The sequence below is a fragment of the Mastigoproctus giganteus genome, chromosome 3, assembly GCF_048544385.1.
Source record: "Mastigoproctus giganteus isolate SK-2022 chromosome 3, ASM4854438v1, whole genome shotgun sequence".
NCBI classification, from domain to species: Eukaryota; Metazoa; Arthropoda; class Arachnida; order Uropygi; family Thelyphonidae; genus Mastigoproctus; species Mastigoproctus giganteus.
The window spans coordinates 3,527,736-3,546,979 of NC_143577.1; the positions used below are offsets into that span (position 1 = coordinate 3,527,736).

A 19,244-nucleotide genomic window follows, 5' to 3' on the forward strand; every position below is an offset into this window, starting at 1 on the left:
TGGGAATCAGACTGTTAAATAAGAAGAGAAACACATGGATTAGGCAGCAAACTCAAGTAAAGGACATTCTTATCAAAACTAAAGAACTAAAATGGTCTTGGGCAAGACACATAGCTCGAAGACATGATGACAGATGGACTAAGAAAATAACAGAATGATACCCAAGAGGAGCTAGAAGAAAACTTGGAAGACAAAGGCGGAGATGGATAGATGAAATTCATGAGTTTGTGGGTAGTAAATGGATGGCCAGTGCTCAAAACAGAAAGAACTGGAAAGTTGCTGGAGAGGCCTTCATCCTGCAGTGGATTGAAAATGGCTAATGATGATGATGGGGAATGAAAGAACAATATCTCAAATGATGATGCACCACACTCTCAGACATACGGGAGTCCACAGCAGACCACCCAAGAGACACCCTCTCCCCACCGATGATCATAGTTGACAGTGAGTGGTTGGAAAGTCTGTTGTATAGAAATTCTGTTATTTTGATAATATACATTTTAGATTTTTAAAATTATTTCTAAAATTTGGTTAGTTAAATTATTTTTTTTTTTCCCATTTTTTCTTGATGCCACCTATGTTATTCTGACTTGTTCATATATCTGGTCCTATATCTTTTCGTAGAAGACAGCTTGGGATTTTGTAAATCCTTTCCATTTCTGACTCCACAGATTTATCATATTGGTTTATGTGACCTAAACAATAATACATGGTATTACCTTTCCTTTTAAAGATTAATCTGATTAATTTTAGCCAGATCTTTTACTACGTCATGACTTATGGGAGGATTCTATCAGCATGGCCCACATTTGTAGGTAGAAGGAATTTGTTTTGTAGAGACAGGATACACTTAAACAAAGTGGTGGTGCAAACATTTTTGCCAGTATTATTGAGGATACCGTAAAGGTTCAGGGAAACTGCTAGTTAGGGGGGGGGGATGTGGTTAATACTGACACGAGTTTATCTGATAATGTTGGTCAAAGTAAGTCTTGCACATACCTCAAGAGTTCTTATCTGTTACCCCAACTGGGCATATTATCTAGATGTTCTGGGGGCAGAAACGTTTCAAGTGAGTGGGTAGCTAATGCCAGGGAAGAGAGCCTAAAAAGGGTTGTGTTAGGGTTGTCAAATATGCAAGAACAGTAAGTCTTAATTGTTTATACAGTAATGTTAGAAGTGTCGTCAATAAAATGAGGGAATTCTAACTGCTGGTTAAAACAAGTAACATTGGACATAATAGGGCTTATGGAGACGTGGTGCCACCCAGAAATTGGGGATGATGAGTTTCAGTACAGCTTGTATAATGTATTTAGGAAGGATAGGGTAGATAGAAGGGGTGGAGGGGTAATGCTTCTTATCAGAAGCAGCCTGAGTGCGACGATAGCTTTCCCAGATTCAAACGTTTCACATGCTAGTATAGAATCTGTATGGTGTGAGATAGTTGGAAACAAAGGTATAATGCGAGTAGGAGTAATCTACAGACCAGGTGATTGTGAAGATTATGACGAAAGTCTCTACATGCAAATGGAATAGGCAAGTAAGCGTCAATGTCTTATTATTGGTGATTTCAATTTGCCTCTAATTGATTGAAGTAAATGGGAAGGAAACTTGACATGGGGAACTATTTTTAAATCAACTAGATGACTGTTATTTGAATCAACATATCAGGGAAAGTACTAGAGAAAAGAATATCCTAGACTTCATCATCACACATGAATCAGATGACATAACTGGGCTGACAGTAGAGGAACCAGTAGCAGGAAGTGATCACGTAGTTCTACGGTGGATGATGATAACAGAGGTAGCAGCAGTAAAAGGCAAAGGAATGGGTTTTAATTTCAGAAAAGGAAATTACGATGTCTTAAGGTACTACACGGACTCTATTAACTGGGTAGATATTGCACAGAGAATGAATACACTTGAACTGTGGTATGCTTTTAATACTTTATTCACAGATTCCTTGAGTGCGTATTTACCATTAAAAAAATATTCCACGAGGAGGGTTCCAAGTTTGATGAATAGTGAAGTTGCCACATTACTTGAACAGAAAAAGGTGGCATGGAAAGGTTACAGAGCAATAAAAAGTACTGAAGCCTATAACAGCTACAAGATGATATATAATAGAGCCGCAGAAAAGGTTCGACAGTCAAAGGCAGTTTATGAGAAATCACTAGCAAACAGAGCAAAGTGGGGGGATAAGGAATCCTTCGCATATATAAATGCCAAGAAGAACAGGACAAACCAGATCAGACCTTTACATAAGGGAAAGGGGATAGTATTAAATACACCAGCTGCCATTGCAGATGAACTAAACAGTTATTTTGCATCGATATTTACAAATGAAAAATATTTTGTGGCAATGAGAAATTGTGGGAGCGAAGTTGAAAAATGTGTAATTAATGATATCGAAATTTCGCAAGATTTAATGAAAAAACTTTTGAGCCTACGGGCCAGTAAGGCTCCTGGAGTTGATGGAATATACCCTATAATCTTAAGGGAGGCGGAAAGTGAGTGCATTGAATCTCCCATACATAAGGGTGGTTCTAAGAGTGAATTGGGAAATTATCGACCTGTCAGTCTGACTTCAGTGGTAGGGAAAATCATGGAAGCAATGATCATGGGTGGAATTCAGGATCATTTGGATCGAATTGAAATTCTCAAGGATACTAAGCATGGTTTTGTAAAGGGAAAATCATGTTTAACAAATCTGATTTGCTATTTTGAAAGGGTCACTCATGAGCTGGATTTAGAGAATAATTTCGACATTGTTTATTTAGATTTCAGCAAAGCTTTTGACTCAGTCCCACCTGAGTGGTGGGACTGAGTCAAAAGTCCTTTGTAAGGTGGAACAGGTTGGAATCACTGGAAAAATCCTTAGATGGATAGCAGGATGGCTTCAGGGCAGGAGGCAGAGGGTTGTGAGAAATGGCTATTCTTCAGATTGGGTTGATGTAAGAAGTGGGCTTCCCCATGGATCAGTATTAGGACCACTGTTGTTTTTAATTTTCATAAACGAAATCGATGAAGGGATAGAGGGTGTTATGTCTAAATTTGCAGATGTTAAAATTGGTAGTAGTTGATGATCACTGTCAAGCTGAGCTTCTTCAGAGAGAGACCTAGATAGACTTAAGGAATGGTCAGAAAAATGGCAGCTATGCTATAATTAAGGGGCTTAGAGGGGAACAGGTATCCTGTGTGTTATCAGACACTCAGTCTAAAACACTGATGGATCCAATATCTTTATATTACAGAAGATTTAGGAGAAGTCCGGTTGGCCTGCCTCCCTAAAATCCACTTGTGCACGCCTTCTCGATGGTAAGCCATGTTATGTCAATTAGGTGGCAACGAATGTGTAGAGTGGTTCTCTTCATGACCGACTGGTCAGCATGAAGAGGAAAAGACCAAACCTTCCAGCATGTGACAGCACGACAAAACAAATGGCCCCCAGTCCCCAGCGGCTTTTACTCTCCCTCTTACAGCAGCGAGAGGATCAGAGTGGAAGCAGAGGGTGCTAAGAATCTCTGGGTATGACCAGGCTGCCATGCACGGAAACTGAACTTGGCCTGTTACAACGTAAGATCACTCATTGATGAAGACAGGATATTAGAGCTGGAAAAGGAATTAGAAAATGTGAATTGGAATATCATCGGTTTAGCTGAAACAACAAGAAGAAATGAATCACTTATAAGTTTATCAAGTGGAAATCTGCTGTACACCAATGGAAACAGTGAAAGGAGTGAAGGTGGAGTTTGGTTTAGTATTAGTATTAGTAACGGCCGCATGGTGCAAGAAAGCCTATGGCTTATGCTGCACCAGCCAACAAAAAAAAAAAAAAAAAAAAAATCCGAACAAAACAATGATAAAAACAAAAAAAAATAAATAACTAAATAATAATAATTAATAAATAAAACAAATAATAATAAAATAAAAAATAAATAAAAAGGAAATTAAACCTATCATCCTATGCGCTTCCCTTACCCGAAAGTACTATCCAGATGACCTTTGAATTTCCCCAAACTGTCGGCCTCTACCACCCAGGAAGGCAACTTATTCCAGTAATTTATAACTCGCTGGCTAAAATAGAACTTCCTGCAGTCCAATCTAAACATTTCCCCCCGTAACTTGAATTTATGTCCCCTAGTTCTAGCATCATTTATAATCTTGAAAATTTCGTCCTCATTCATTTTACTGATGCCTCTGAGAGCCTTAAACACCTCAATCAAATCTCCTCTAAGGTGTCTAGTTTCCAAACTCTGCAACCCACATATTCGAAGTCTTTCTTCATAAGGACGCCCTTTTGCCGATCTCACCAGGCGAGTTACCCTTCTTTGCACCCTTTCAAGAAGCTCGATGTCTTTCTTCAGGTGCGGTCTCCATACTTGAACACAGTATTCCAAGTGTGGTCTAACATAAGCCTTATATAATGGGATTATCACGTCCCTATCTCTACTTGCAAAAGTTCGATAGATCATCGATAGGACACCATGGGGCCTTCCTTGCAACCTGTTTACAATGCTCAGAGAATTTCATGTCTGACCGTATCGTAACACCCAAGTCCCTTTCCTCCAGTACTGGCTTTAGTTGAACTCCAAGTGAATAAGTTTTTTTGGGATTACTGTTTCCCAGGTGTAATACCTTACACTTTGTTGGATTAAAGCACAGCTGCCATTTTTCTGACCATTCCTGAAGTCTATCTAGGTCTCTCTGAAGAAGCTCAGCTTGACAGTGATCATTAACTACTCTTCCAATTTTAACATCATCTGCAAATTTAGACATCACGCCCTCTATCCCTTCATCAATGTCGTTTATGAAAATTAAAAACAACAGTGGTCCTAATACTGATCCTTGGAGAACCCCACTTCTTACCTCAACCCAATCTGAGGAATAGCCATTTATCACAACCCTCTGCCTCCTGCCCTGAAGCCATCCTTCTATCCATCTAAGGATTTTCCCAGTGATTCCAACCTGTTCCAGCTTATAAAGCAACCGCTCATGTGGGACTGAGTCAAAAGCTTTGCTGAAATCTAAATAAACAATGTCGAAATTATTCCCTAAATCCAGCTCGTGAGTGACCCTTTCGAAATAGCGAACCAGATTTGTTAAACATGATTTTCCCTTTACGAAACCATGCTGAGTTTCCTTGAGAATTTCAATTCGATCCAAATGATCCTGAATTCCACCCTTGATCATTGCCTCCATGATTTTCCCTACTACTGAAGTCAGACTGACAGGTCGATAATTTCCAACTTCACTTTTAGAGCCACCCTTATGTATGGGAGATACATTTGCACTTTTCCAATCCAAGGGAATCTCCCCAGAGTCTAATGATGCTCGCATAATTAGCCTCAATGGTTCAATGCACTCGCTTGCCGCCTCTCTTAAGATTATAGGGTATATTCCATCAACTCCAGGAGCTTTACTGGTCTGTAGGCTCGAAAGTTTTTTCATTAAATAATCTTGCGAAATTTCAATATCATTAATTACATATTTTTTAACTTCGCTCCCACAATTTCCCTTTGCCACAAAAGGCTTTTCATTTGTAAAAGGACCATAAAGTTTCTGGACCATAAAGATTTAAAACGTTAAAAAACAACATTTTGGAATTCAAAAGTACATCACCAAGAGTGTCAAGACTAATACTCAAGATTTCTAAGAGGTACAAGCTAAAGGTTAAAATGATTTGTGCACCAACATCGAGCCATGATGATGAAGAGGTTGAAGAAATGTACACCGAAATTGAGAGTTTTCTAAATGAGCAGAAAACCCACTACACTATTATTATGGGGGACTTCAATGTAAGGTTGGAAAAAGACAAAACAGCGCAGAAATTGCTCAACCTTTCCAGATCCTGTTGCAGCAGCATAGTATCAGTAGTGTCCTTAACAACCCTGCCAACCTTGGTATCGTCTGCAAACTTGGACATTAAGCCTGATACACCATCATCAATATCATTTATAAATACAGAAAACAACAATGGACCCAACACTGAACCCTGAGGAACTCCACTAATAACATTAGTCCACGTTGAGCAGTGTCCATTGATTACCACTCTCTGTCTTCTGCCACTCAACCATCCCTTTATCCATAGCAGCAATTTGCCTCCAATGCCACACATCTCCAATTTGTGCAGCAGTCTTCCATGCGCAACAGTATCAAAAGCCTTTCTAAGATCCAAATATATAATATCAAAGTTATTCCCTGCATCCAGTTCTTTTGTGACTACATCATAGTATCCAATCAAATTGGTCAGACAAGACCTGCCCTTAACAAAACCATGCTGTGTCTGAGCTATAACTGAATTCTTGTCCAGATGATCCTGCAGTGCTTCTTTAACCAGTGCCTCCATTACTTTTCCTGTAACTGAAGTTAAACTAACAGGTCTATAATTACTTGTCAGCCTTTGATCCTCCTTTGTGAATTGGGGTTACATTTGCACATCTCCAGTCCATGGGTACCTCCCCTGAGTCCAAAGAAGCTCTCATAATTATGGCTAGGGGTTTGCTTACTTCCTTTGCTGCGTCCTTTAATATAACTGGATAGATCCCATCCACCCCAGGTGCCTTTTTTATGTTTATCCTCAACAATTTCTCCTCCACTTTCCTCTCAGTTATTAGAAAATAATCTAGCTCACTGCCAATGTTTACTTCACCTACGACATTCCCCTTCCTGAATAACTCCTCATGTGTGAATGTAGATGCAAAATACTGGTTTAGATTGTTAGCCACCTGAGCTGGATCCTCAACTGTTGAACCATCAACATCCAGTGGACCAATCTGATTCATCCCTTCTTGAATTTAAATAGGTAACGAACTCTTTTCTGTTTTTCTTTGCATCCTTTGCCAAGGATTTCTCATAATCTGCCTTTGCCTGCCTAATCTCCTTGGTGACTTGGTTACAGACCAACTTATATCTATCATAGGCTTCTATGTCACCCATTAATTTGTATGTATCCCATGCATTTTTCTTCTCTGCCATATGTCTCATTAGTTCATCTGACAACCATTTAGGCCTGAACCTTGAACAATATTTCTTGGTTGGTATGTAAAGCCTGGTAGCTTACAAGATTAGTTCCTTGAATGCTTCCCATTTTGAATTTGCTGTTGGTAACATCATCAGTTGGTCCCACTGTATAGAATTTAAATACTGTCTCAGACCATCATAGTCGCCTTTAAGAGAGCAAAAACCCTTCCCTTTACCTCTGATGGTAGTTACCTCCTTGAGTAAATCCCACTTCAGCACACTGTGATCACTGCCACCCAGTGGTTCCTTTATCTGCAGATTCCTAATGCATGAAGAATCACTACTGATAATCAGATCAAGAGTATTACTCCCTCTAGTTGCCTCCCGAACATGCTGGTGTAGAAAACAATCATCCAATAAATCCACAAAAGCTTTGCTACTGTGTGAGTGACCAACCCACAAATTCCAGTCAATATCTGGGAAATTAAAATCCCCCCATTATAAGACTCTCTGATTTACTGGCCCATTCTATTTCCCTGTACAGTATCTTATTATACTCATCAGAGTCATTAGGCCTATAGTACACTCCTACTCTCAATTTTGATTTACCTATGCTTATGTCACACCAAACTGACTCGACACTGCCCTGTCCATCAATGTCGACTGGCTTCACTTCCTTGGATTTTATGTTTTTTAACTAATAGTATAACCCCTCCTCCCCTCCTATCCTGTCTATCCTTTCTATACACATTGTACTCCCCAAATTCCAGTTCTGCATTCCTTATATCTGTGTGACACCACGTCTCTGATATCCCAACAATATCTGCCTTTGATGTTTTGAGCAATACCTCAAATTCATCAAATTTATTTACTAAACTCCTAGCATTGGTGTGTACACAGGTATACATGCACCTGTTTCTATTCTTAGCTACCCTAACACAACCCATGTGTTTACTTGTACCGCAATGACTTCCAGCAGTCTCTGAAATATCCTGCATCTTGTTTTTCAGGCTTCTGCTCATTCCAATAGAAGCAGTGCAAGAATCTCTTTCACCTCTGCCAGTGGCTACTGTTAATCCATTAGTCTTTGTCTTCCCCCCAAGCTAGCAGTTTTCCGACCCACCCAACACTGCCTCGATAGCATCAGCAAATATTCTTGCACCCTTTCTATTTAAGTGTATCCCATCCCTGTAGAAGCAATCTCTCCTGTTAACAAGTACATTCCAGGCTGAAAAAATTTCTACCCCTTGAGCCTTGCACAATCTTTCCAGGGCCGAATTGATCGACAAGGCTCTCATCATATACTCCCTCCTATCGTGTCTGGGCAGAATTGCAGACACTTTCAAATTCAACCCTACTTCAAGGCTTTTTTTCAACAGTGACCTGTACTTGTTAAGTAATTCCGCTGGTCTCCTACTCTTAATATCATTAGTGCCAACGTGTACAACTATATCACCTTTTGTGACCTTAAAAGATGATATCTGCTCTACAACGTCATCAACCTTTGCCCCTGGCAGACATACCATGGTCCTGTTCCACCTATCCTTTTTACAAAGCTTGTAAAAAGGATAGGTGGACATGTTCCCCGTTTCCCTGACAATAGTCACCAACAACTACTAGTTCCTGTGGGACCAGCGCATTCTGCCTTGGGGGCTGCCTCTGTGTTGCAAGATGACCAAGTGCAAGCTCTGGCGTTGATGTGGGCAGCTGAGAGCTTGATGGGCCCCTCAGTTTATTTCCTTCGAGGGCATCCACCCTGTCCTTCAAGGTCTCATATAGGCCCATAACGCCGAGTTGTCGCCTAATTTCCTTGCATCGTGCACACACAAAAACATCCCCCATGGCAGTATCATGTCCCGTACCCGATTGCTCCGCAAACATCATGCAAACAGTGCTTCTTAAAAGGCTGTGATTCAGAGGGCAACTGCCCCCCTCAGTTCTCCCCTGAGTCACAGCACTCCCATTAGCTTGAGCCTTTTGCTTTGCTGCTCTGGTCAGAGTCATGATTTCGATTTAAATGTCAATAAAATTACAATTTCAGAACAAAATTAAAACTTAAACTTGTATCTTAACACAGTTATAACGCTATATTTATTTTTCAGTATCGAGTGTTATCTACGAGTTCCCTTTATATAACTTCCGTATCAAGTATGTATTAATTATTTGTTACGTTTGTACTCTAAGTCGTTATATATATATATTTAGTTAAAGTACAATTTAATTGACAATGAAGTTTAACAAGATTAATAGATCTACTGATTAATTGACAATATTATATTATGCACTATACTATACAAAGCTAATGCTATCGAATTCTGGATATGCTGTATCGCGTTTCAGTAACGAGTGTTATCTACGAAATCCCTTTATATAACTTCCGTATCAAGTTATGTATTAATTATTTATTTTTACTAATTATTTATGTTCCGTAACCTAAGTGGTTATATGTATAGTTAAAAGTACAATTTAATTGCCAATGTAGTTCGACAAGATTAATAGATTTTACTGATTAATTTTCACGTAACAATGGCGGCTGTTTATGAACGGTAAACACGTGGATTTGATACCCTTTCCGATACTAAGTAATACCTACAAATCTCTAAGTTACTTTAACTTTAAGTACCGTAAATAGGAATATAAAGCTACTCTAGAAATAAGTTAATATGTCAATTTAAACTAATAAAGCAGAAAATAAATCAGAAAAAGCTTCTCTGTTCCAAGAGCGGCAGAAAGGCACGTCCACACAGGAAACTCTCGTCCTCAAATAAGTTTTAAGGCTCAGCTGGACAGGTATTTCGAACGAACAGTGGGGTGAAGTGGAAGTGGTTATTTTTTATTTATTTATTTATTATTATTATTTTTTTTTTTTTTTTTTGGCAGATGCTGCATAAGCTTGCTTTCTTGCATCAAATGCCTCTACTAATGCTAATGCTATATTTTCATGATTTCCTCAATTCTATTCTTTGCCTTTCTTGCCAAGTGCTGATGGTTAAGTTATTCCACCACATGTTAAACCTGTACATTAGTTAGATAAATATAATTTCTATAAAATGAGCTTAACTATACTAAAATTTTTTTTTTTTCTTTTTTTTTTTTAAATCCCTCTCTACATACTGAACCAGAGGATTCTGGTTCAGTATATGCTCTTTGGGTAGACCATGGTTGAAGCCAGTGACTGCTAAATATGATTAATGTTGTATTCATGGTATGTTGTAAATTCCTCTAGCTTGGTGCTAAAGCTGCGGAAACAAGTACAAACAAGAATGCTTTTTTAATATTTTTAAATTTATTATAGATTGTGTAAAATTTAATTTATTTTTCAGAAAAATTTATTACAGTATTTTGTGGCCCAGGTGGCATTTGATTCCGTATCTGTTCACGCGTTGGCAAGGCTACTACGCGAGTATTACCTCATTGGTGGAGACGTGCTCTGCTTTATTCAGATGGTGCTTGAGAACAGGACAATTATTGTTTGCGATGCCAATCGGCACTACACCAGAACTATTACAGCTGGAGTCCAACAAGGTGGGGTCCTCTCTGGTATCTTATACTCGGCGTTCTTCTGCCTTTTGTGATGGGCTGAACTGATATTATCACCTTTGCTGATGATATAAAGCTGTTCGGGCACCTCCATAGCCAGGTGGGCAGGAGCAGCAGTGCGTAGCACACGCTTCTTGATTACACCGGGGTTCGAGCCTGTGCCCACCAAATACGAAGGATGCGGAAAGGTCAGGGAATGACCAAAGCATATCCCCAGAGCAATATGGCCTTGGTTGCTAATGCTCCTAAAAAAAAAAACCAAACCATAAAGCTGTTCACTACTATCAACCCTGTAGACGCTGCTGACTACACAAATGCCTTAATCCTATAGAAAATTAGAACCTGGAGGCTTTCCTTTCTGGTTTCGGCCTTCACATCAATCCCGAGAAGTCAAAACAGTTGACTTTCTCGTTCAATTGGAACCCTAACAGTGGTGCAACCCAATCTAAGAGGATCTGCAGTTTCTGCTGTTCAGCAACATACCGATCTGGGTGTTATCTTTGACCAGAAGCTCTCCTTTCTACCACACATAGACCACCTGCAAATAAACTTCTGTTGCCATCCATTGGATGCTTAAGCAATAACTTATGCATGACCAGGCTGTTGGTCTGGCTCCTGGTCATGGACATGCATAAGCAACAACTTATGCATGTCCATGACCAGGATGTCGGGTGCAGATATATTAAGACATGTCTATCCGTTCATACTTTACGGTGCAGAAGTCTGGACCTCAACTGCCACAATGCATTTGAGGATTTTTGCAGGTGAATTTTGACTACTAAAGTGGGCCATATAGAAATTTCAGCTTCCCCCTGCATCAAGGACCACCCAGATGGTGGCAGCTCTAAACATCAGATGTCTCCCTGCCATTATCCGTGAGAGAAGACTTCATTTTCTGTAAAAATGATGGTTGGCATTATTTCGGTACAGACTTCTGGGCTAACTGCAGGTGGAGAATCCCAGTACCAATCCTTAGGGTCAATCTAGTCCTTCAGGCCACCTCAAACTGGTTAAAGTTATCCAATCGGTTCTTACCAGTGCAGATGCTGAAGTTCATATACTCATTGGACGGCAACCTCTACAACTTCGCAGTCAATAAAAAATATAGGCAGAACTTACTCCATAGACTTCCTTCTCAGGACTGCATCACAGGAAATTAGAACCTGCTCCCGAGGACCTGTGCATCACTGCCATGGATCCATCACTACATTGTTCCAACTTTCTGTGCCTGCTCGGATGACTCCAGCACTGTAAAAGGATTGCTCCCTGGAGAATAATTTAACTTGATAACATTGTATATATTTTCATATGTAAATTTGTCATTTTTGTCCTCCAATGTGTTTCTCTCTCACAGTCCATTGTTTGTATAGTACTGGTCTGTGTTGATGGGCCAACATGGTTAGAAGTTGGTGTGATTATTCATATACTGCAGCAAGTATCTAACAAAGTCCAATTATGAAATAGTATTACAAACAAGAAAAAATCTTATGAAAGATTTTAATAGCAGCTACAAAACAAATGTAATGCTCAATTACTGAGGAAGAACTTGTAAAATTATCTGTAACATATGCGTGTACGTGTTGAAAAAGCACACCCTAATGAGGTGGTTTGTTGCAATTTTTTTTAATTACATTTATTTCTAATTTTCTCTGCCTACGCAAATATTTAATTTAAAATTATTAGCTTTGCTTTCTGTTTTTTATTTTATTATTCTTATTTATTTATTATTTTTTAGCAATCTCCATGGACTACATTTAAAGTGGGGTTATTTTCTGGTGCCTTTCTTGTTCTGGTTGCTGCTGTTATTCTTTCAGGTATGTGTTAGTTTGCTGTTTTTTAAATAATATCCTTAGACACTTCAAACATGTATACTATCAAGTTAAATAAGCGCTTGGCTGTAATTGTTTTTGTAGGCGAGCATATCAACTTAAACCTGCACTTAATATATTATGCCTGATTTGGATGTTGTGTGGGCTAAAAAATGTGGAATAACTTGCAGGAAAAAATCCTATTTCCTTCGCCTGAGATCGGCTAACTACAGCCTTGATTGAAGAGGACTTTAGAAATTCCTCCAGTCTTAGACAGGAGTCAAGCCCAAATGAGAAAAGTGGCAAAATCATTATGTAAATATAGAGAACACTTGTGCAATATATGTACAACAATTTAAGATATGTTTAATTTGCATTAACTCATGGTTTTTTAAGCTATATAAGGAGCAGTTTGTTGATAAAATAAGGAAAATTGTAATAGTCTTTCCTTTGCTGTATTAATAGTATTAGTAAAAAACATCTTAAATAAGTTTTTTTCTCACAAGTTATGACTGTGGGAATAACCTCAGTTTTACTGCCTTCAGTAAAATTTGATAGTATCATCTATTTTTCATCCTTAATCAGCTTAAACTGTACTTAAGTTTACTGTAAATTTGTCTCTATTCTGCCTTGAATATATATTTCATAATACAGACTTTCACATAATTTTTGCCTCAGTAAAGAAATGAGGTGCAATTTTGTATTTGCATGTCTGATTTCCAAATAACTACTTTAGTGTGTTAGAGATTTCTACCTAAATATAGCCTCACTTAACAACTGCATAAAAATTGTTGAATACAGATGCACAGCAGCTAGTGAATGCTGAACATTTCATGCTAACATTATTTTGACAGGCAGTCATTGTGGATAACCAATCCATACTTCTGTTTATGTTGGTAGCTATTTCCATAAAAATTCAGTGGATTCTATTGATATATAACACCCATATTTTATTGGACATTGGGAGTCTCACTAAAGTTGTAAACAAAGGTGCCTTCTCTGCCCATTGTTTCTGTACACCCCAATATATATGCTCCCCATCCCATGCCATTGTGGTAACCTGTGCTAGTAATATGTCCTCTTACCCCTACCCACTCTGATTCCTGAAAGATAAAATCAGTAGCTGTTAAGTTGCTAGTTTGCATCATGTAATATGTGAAAATAAAACATGGTTGTAGTGTACTTACATTGGTGGTCTTCATTTGCTATTTAATAGTTTGGTTCTTATCTTCTTATTTGCAATTTGACTTTTCAGTATTCCCTGTATTAAATTATTTTCATTTATGAAATTTCTGCAGTTTTTTTTTTAAATAATAATAATATTTTTTAGTCTTTATAGTCCATTTAATTTGATTATGTTAGTTTTGTTTCTCTGCTGTTTGCTTAGTTAAAATTTTCATTTTTCAACTTTTTAATTTTAACAGTTACTGAATTTGCTTTCATTTTCAGGTTCTGTACAGCTTAATTGTGTTTTTAAAATTTAATTTCGATCTTTATTTGGTTTAATTTCATCGATATGTTCCATACTTCAAGTATTATATAAGGTAACTATGGCATTTTCCTTCTTTGCCTGTTATTCTCTTTTCTATATAAGCTGACTTTATTTTAGTACTTTAAAATTTGTCACATTTTCTTTTTGGCTGGATGTTGTTCATAAGGTAAGTATGCTACAACTCTTCTTTTAAAACTTGACAGATTAGATTAACCATAGCTTTTTGCTTGCTGACATTACTGTTGGAATGCTCTGTCTGAAAGAAATGGAGAATAACTTTGCCCTTATAAGGCACCTTATATATGCATTCACCCCAGCTTATGAAGGTGTAGTTTTAATTTGTTTTATATTAGCAGTAAACCCTTATCTAGCTTGCAGTGTGCAATTTCTTTAGTGCATTGCATGCTATGCATCGAGCAGGTGGTTTTCTAGTGTAACCTAAGTAGCATTTTTCCTAGTATGAAAATTAGCTTTATAGTTTCAAAAGTTATGCTCAGTGTTACTGACCTCAATTGCTAGCAGCTTACTAGTAAATATTTGTATGCTTTTATGATAACGGGTAGTATCACTGCAGCCTCTACTTAGCAGGGCTTGAAACCTGGGAGGAAAAGTTCTTTTGCTACAAGGGCTAAAAGGAGTTATCATGGATAATCTAGCTACACCAATCCATGTGGAGACTGTATAACTCAATAAAGTGATCAACTTACAAGATTACTATATGAGGTGATCAATAAGTATTTATCCTCGCCTAAAAATATTTCAGTTAGGGATTTCAAATTCAGCTGGCAATTTTATCCTTCTCTACATAGCTATCTTCTAGAGCTACACATTTTTCTCAGCTGTGGATATGCTTTCAGCCTCTTGAACAGAACTCCTCACTTTAAGCAGAAAGCCTGTCTTCAGCTTTCTTGTTTTTGTTTATACCCTGGCACAACCACCAGGTCAGTGGAGTTTACGATAAATTATCAATACAAAAATTAATCGCATTTTAACAGTCATGGGCTTGAACCACAGTCCACTCAGAGCATGTGCAACTGCTCTCTCGCGCTCCCTCGGCTACGTCAGGCCTATGGGGTTGGAATGGAAAATTCCAAAATGAAATGCTCGTTATGAACTATCTTATTTTTAATAATCAAATATATAATTTAATAATATGTGAATGTAATAATAGTGTACTTACCTCCTCATTAGTTTGAAATCTTCAGCCTTGTAATAGTTTATTTTAGGGAAGAGGAAGAAGTCTGAAGGTTAGAGGTTGAAAGAATAAGGTGGGTGCTACAGATTTTCAAAGCCACACCTCATTGCAAAGTGTACTTGAGAGCAGTGTTGGGAGGAGAAGCATTGTCAGCTAGGAGGCAATGTTTGAATAGCTTCCCATGTGTCAACTTGATATTGTCTCTTAATTTTCTCAGAAGGTTTATGTAGTACTCTCCAGTGATGCTGTTTAATATGTATGGATATATCTTTAGGGTTCTAGAGCAATGACGTGCAAACTTATTTTGCTTGTGACCCCCTTTATTAAATATAAAATTGATGTGACCCTTCAATGTAAACCCGAGGGAGGATGACAAGATCTTTAGAGAATAAAAATGGCATTTTATAAATTATGTACTAGAAAATTTTATTTGAGTAGAAATTGTTGTTTTTGCTGTATTCAATAAAAAAATTAAACAATTATTTTTAATGTGTAAATAAAAAAATATTGTTTCCTTTTTAATTTACACATTAAAATAATTGTTTAATTTTTTTATTGAATACAGCAAAAACAACAAATCAAATTCTTATTCTTCAATTAAGATTACAAAACAATAAAAAATGAACAATTACAAAACAATTAATGAAAAGGATGAGCCTGGATAACTGATAATATTTGGATGCAATATTTGAAAATGCTAATCTCATGTCATCGTCTCTATCAGGTCTGGAACGCTGTTTTGTTTTTATAGCTGTTAATTTTTAGAAATGAACATCACATAAATATGTAGACCCGAAAGCTATCTTTGTATCGCCATTTTCGATAATTTTGGATACTCATCTCGAAGAGAAAGCCAAAATTTTTCACAAGTAGTCTTGAAACGAGCATGTCAGATGCTTCGTCAGATAACAGGTTGATGAGATCTTCCTTTTGCTCAATGGTAATTTCGGGACATGAAAAAATTTCGAAAGTAAAGGGATCACAAATCCAATGCAACTTTTTTTTTTCTGAAGATATATTAAATCATTTGAAAAAATTCTTAATTAGCATTGTTAGGTGGGTGGCAATGACATCCCTAAATTGTAAAATGTCAATATTATTTCTATTAACAAAATCAGAAAAACATGGGAACATTTCAGTATTATTTCGTTGAAATTCAGTTTTCCAAAGGTTAAGTTTATTTTTGAAAGCTTCTGAGTACTAATATATTTGTTCCCTATCCTTGTTCAGGCTTAAATTAAACTCATTAAGTTTTTCAAATATATCAACAAGTTAGCTAAGATTTCCAAGCCATTTTTTAATTGTAAACAATTGAGCATTTGATAAAAAACAAACTTCATGTTTGAGGCCAACAAGACGTCGCAACACTTTACCACTGGGCAACCACCTCACTTTCTTATATAAAAGAAGCGTTTCATAAGCGGATCCCATTTCATTACAAAGTATAGTGAAAAGTCTGCTATTTAAGCTTCTACTTTCAATAAAGTTGGTCACACGTACTGCATCTTTCAAAACTTTGTGCAAATCAGTTTGCATTTCCTTGCCTACTAATACTTCCCTATGTATAATGCAATGATTAAATAAAAACGATATTTGGAGCAATTTCCTTTACTTTGCCTTTTAAACCTTTATTTTCTCTTGTTAATGCAGCCATTAGTACAACTCACAACACCGTTGTTCCACGTTAGATTATTGTTTGAAAGAAAATATTTATAACATCAAAAATCTTCTTGTCCATCGTTCTTCCTTCCACAATATTTTGCTCATAGCAGTATCCAACATATACAATAAGTTGAGCAAGGTTTGAAATATCTGTCGATTCATCTAATTGTATTGCAAAAATTGGACTGTCTCTCAGTCGATTTAATAAATTGAATTTTATGTTGTCCGATGACTGTAAGATGCCTCGAAACTGTCTCTCTGGACAGAGGAATGGTTTTTAAATCATTGCTGTATTTTTCTCCATGCATTATTGAAATTTTTATTGCAGCAAGGAGAATGCACCGAATTACGAAGCAGAATAAAGCTTGCGTGCAACCAGAGCTGACAGAACATGGTAAGCAGGGCATAGGGGTCCCAACGTCTGGGAGCCCCACAATTCAAAATTATTATTATAATAATATTTAATAAAAGTATTTCAAGGGGACCAAATACATTTCTGTCTAGGGGCGCCAAAATCACTAGTGCCACGCCTGCGTGCAACACACTTGCTATGTATATTTACTGCTCCCGCACATTCGCACCTCTGACTTTTAGGCAATACAGTACAGGCAATTTGAGAATTTGTCCTGTAGGAAGCACGAATTAACAGCTAAAGGCTGTAAGGGATTAATTGAGTATAAGTATCAATACATACTGAAAAGTCGCACTAATTAGCTGCTTTTTGTGTGTCCATAGCCAGTGAACAAATTAAGGCGTAGTGGGCAGTAGGATTCATTCGTATTGCAGACTTAGTTCGAATAGTAAGGTCTCTACACCTACAGTATTGAAAAAGTAATTTTAACAACAGGTTTTTAGCTTTTATGTACACAAAAATAAATTTATTTAAAAATTTCAGCGACCCCCTTTAATTTATCCTGCGACCCACTCTGGGGGTTGCGCCCCACAGTTTGCACACCACTGTTCTAGAGGACTGACAACATGACCTTGTTAGCAAACAGTTGAACCTTTGCATTTGGTGGGGGGGTTGGTAAAGATGAATGTTTCCATTGTTTTGTCTGGCTCATGGTGATGTACCCAGCATTTGTCCATCACAACTTGTTTAGCGGCGCCTCCATAGCCAGGCTGGGCAGAAGCAGCAGTGCGTAGCACATGCTTCTTGATTATACCGGGGTTCGAGCCCGTGCTCACCAAATACGGAGGATGCGGAAACGTCTGGGAATAACCACCGCATATCCCCCGAGCAATATGGCCTTCGTTGCTAATGCTCCTAAAAAAACAAATAACTTGTTCAAGAAATCATTCATTCATCAAGTAAATTATCTCTACAAAGCTCCAACAACTGTGTGGAACACTTTCTTATGCAGCTTTTAAGTAGGCGACAACAATCTTAGAAACCAATGAGCTGCCACTTTATACACATGCAGGAACTCTTGCATTATGAAGCAGACCCATGGCTAATGTTAATTTCATTTGCTATGAAATTTATAGATACATGTCTGTCTTCAAGAACTTGCAATTCCTATTTTTAACTACAAAGGCAGTGTCTGTGGCTGAGATGGTCTTCCTTCTTTTGAGTCTTAGTGAACACTACTGCTGGTGGTGCTCCCACACCAGAAATGTCTTTCCAGTTTTTCAGTCTGTGTTGGGTGATCCTCTCCATATACTGCTTTCATCTCCTTATGGATTTGTTTCACTTATTTGCCTTGAAACTTTATAACATATTGAACTTCAAACTTCACCAGAATACTACCTCTTACTGTATTTAATAACTACTGGATCAATAAAAACAAATAAATATACATTCACTTATGAGACTTAGTAGTATAAATATGTATCTAATACTAACTCTCTCTCATATTTTTATGTGAGGGTAAATATTTTATCATTAGTTGAGGCATATGATGCAAGAAAGCAAGTTCCCATTTCTGACATCTGGTCACTCCAAAAGTTTTAGTTCAGCCTTAAATTTATTTAAGCTATCAACTTCCACAACAATAGATAGAAGTCTCTTCCAGCAATCCAACTACCTTCTGCCTAAAGGCAAACTTCTGCACATCTATTCTACAACTGTCTTTCCTCAATTTGAATCTATGCCCCCTCTTCTTAATTTGAGGTTCTTAATCTGAGCAAGCAGAAGTATCCTGTCAGCATTGAGCCTGCTCAAAACATTCAAGGCCTTATACACCTTGATTAGATCATGTCGCAGGTGCCTAGTCTCCAGATGCTGCAACTTGCAGAACTTAAGCCTTTCTTCGTAAGCGCATCCCTTTGTTCCTCTCACCAATCTTGTTGCCCTTCTCTGTACTCGTTCTAGCAACTCTACATCCTTCATAAAATGAGGCTTCCAGACCTGTACGCAGTACTCAAGGTGTGGCCTGACCATGCCTTATACAAAGGGATAATCACATCCATGTCTCTGCTAGCAAAATTCCTATCATTGACAAAACTCCATGATTTGCTCTGGCAGCCAGTTTGGTTTTGGTGCATTATAGCCTTAGTTGCTAATGCGGCAATCAAATCCAAACCAAACCAGCCAGTCTGTGCTGCTCAGAGAACTTCATATATGACTGCACAATTATCCCCAGGT

The 19,244-nt window shown here is 37.7% G+C and overlaps 1 protein-coding gene across 1 annotated transcript in view; it reads left to right on the forward strand.

Moving 5' to 3' along the window:
- Nucleotides 1–19,244, forward strand: part of LOC150087618 (solute carrier family 53 member 1-like) — a 252,879-nt gene that overhangs the window by 120,989 nt on the left and 112,646 nt on the right. The window contains exon 8 of the mRNA XM_090369888.1: nucleotides 12,236–12,314. Within this exon, the coding sequence (XP_090226014.1) occupies nucleotides 12,236–12,314 (79 nt within the window). The remainder of the gene's footprint in view (nucleotides 1–12,235; nucleotides 12,315–19,244) is intronic.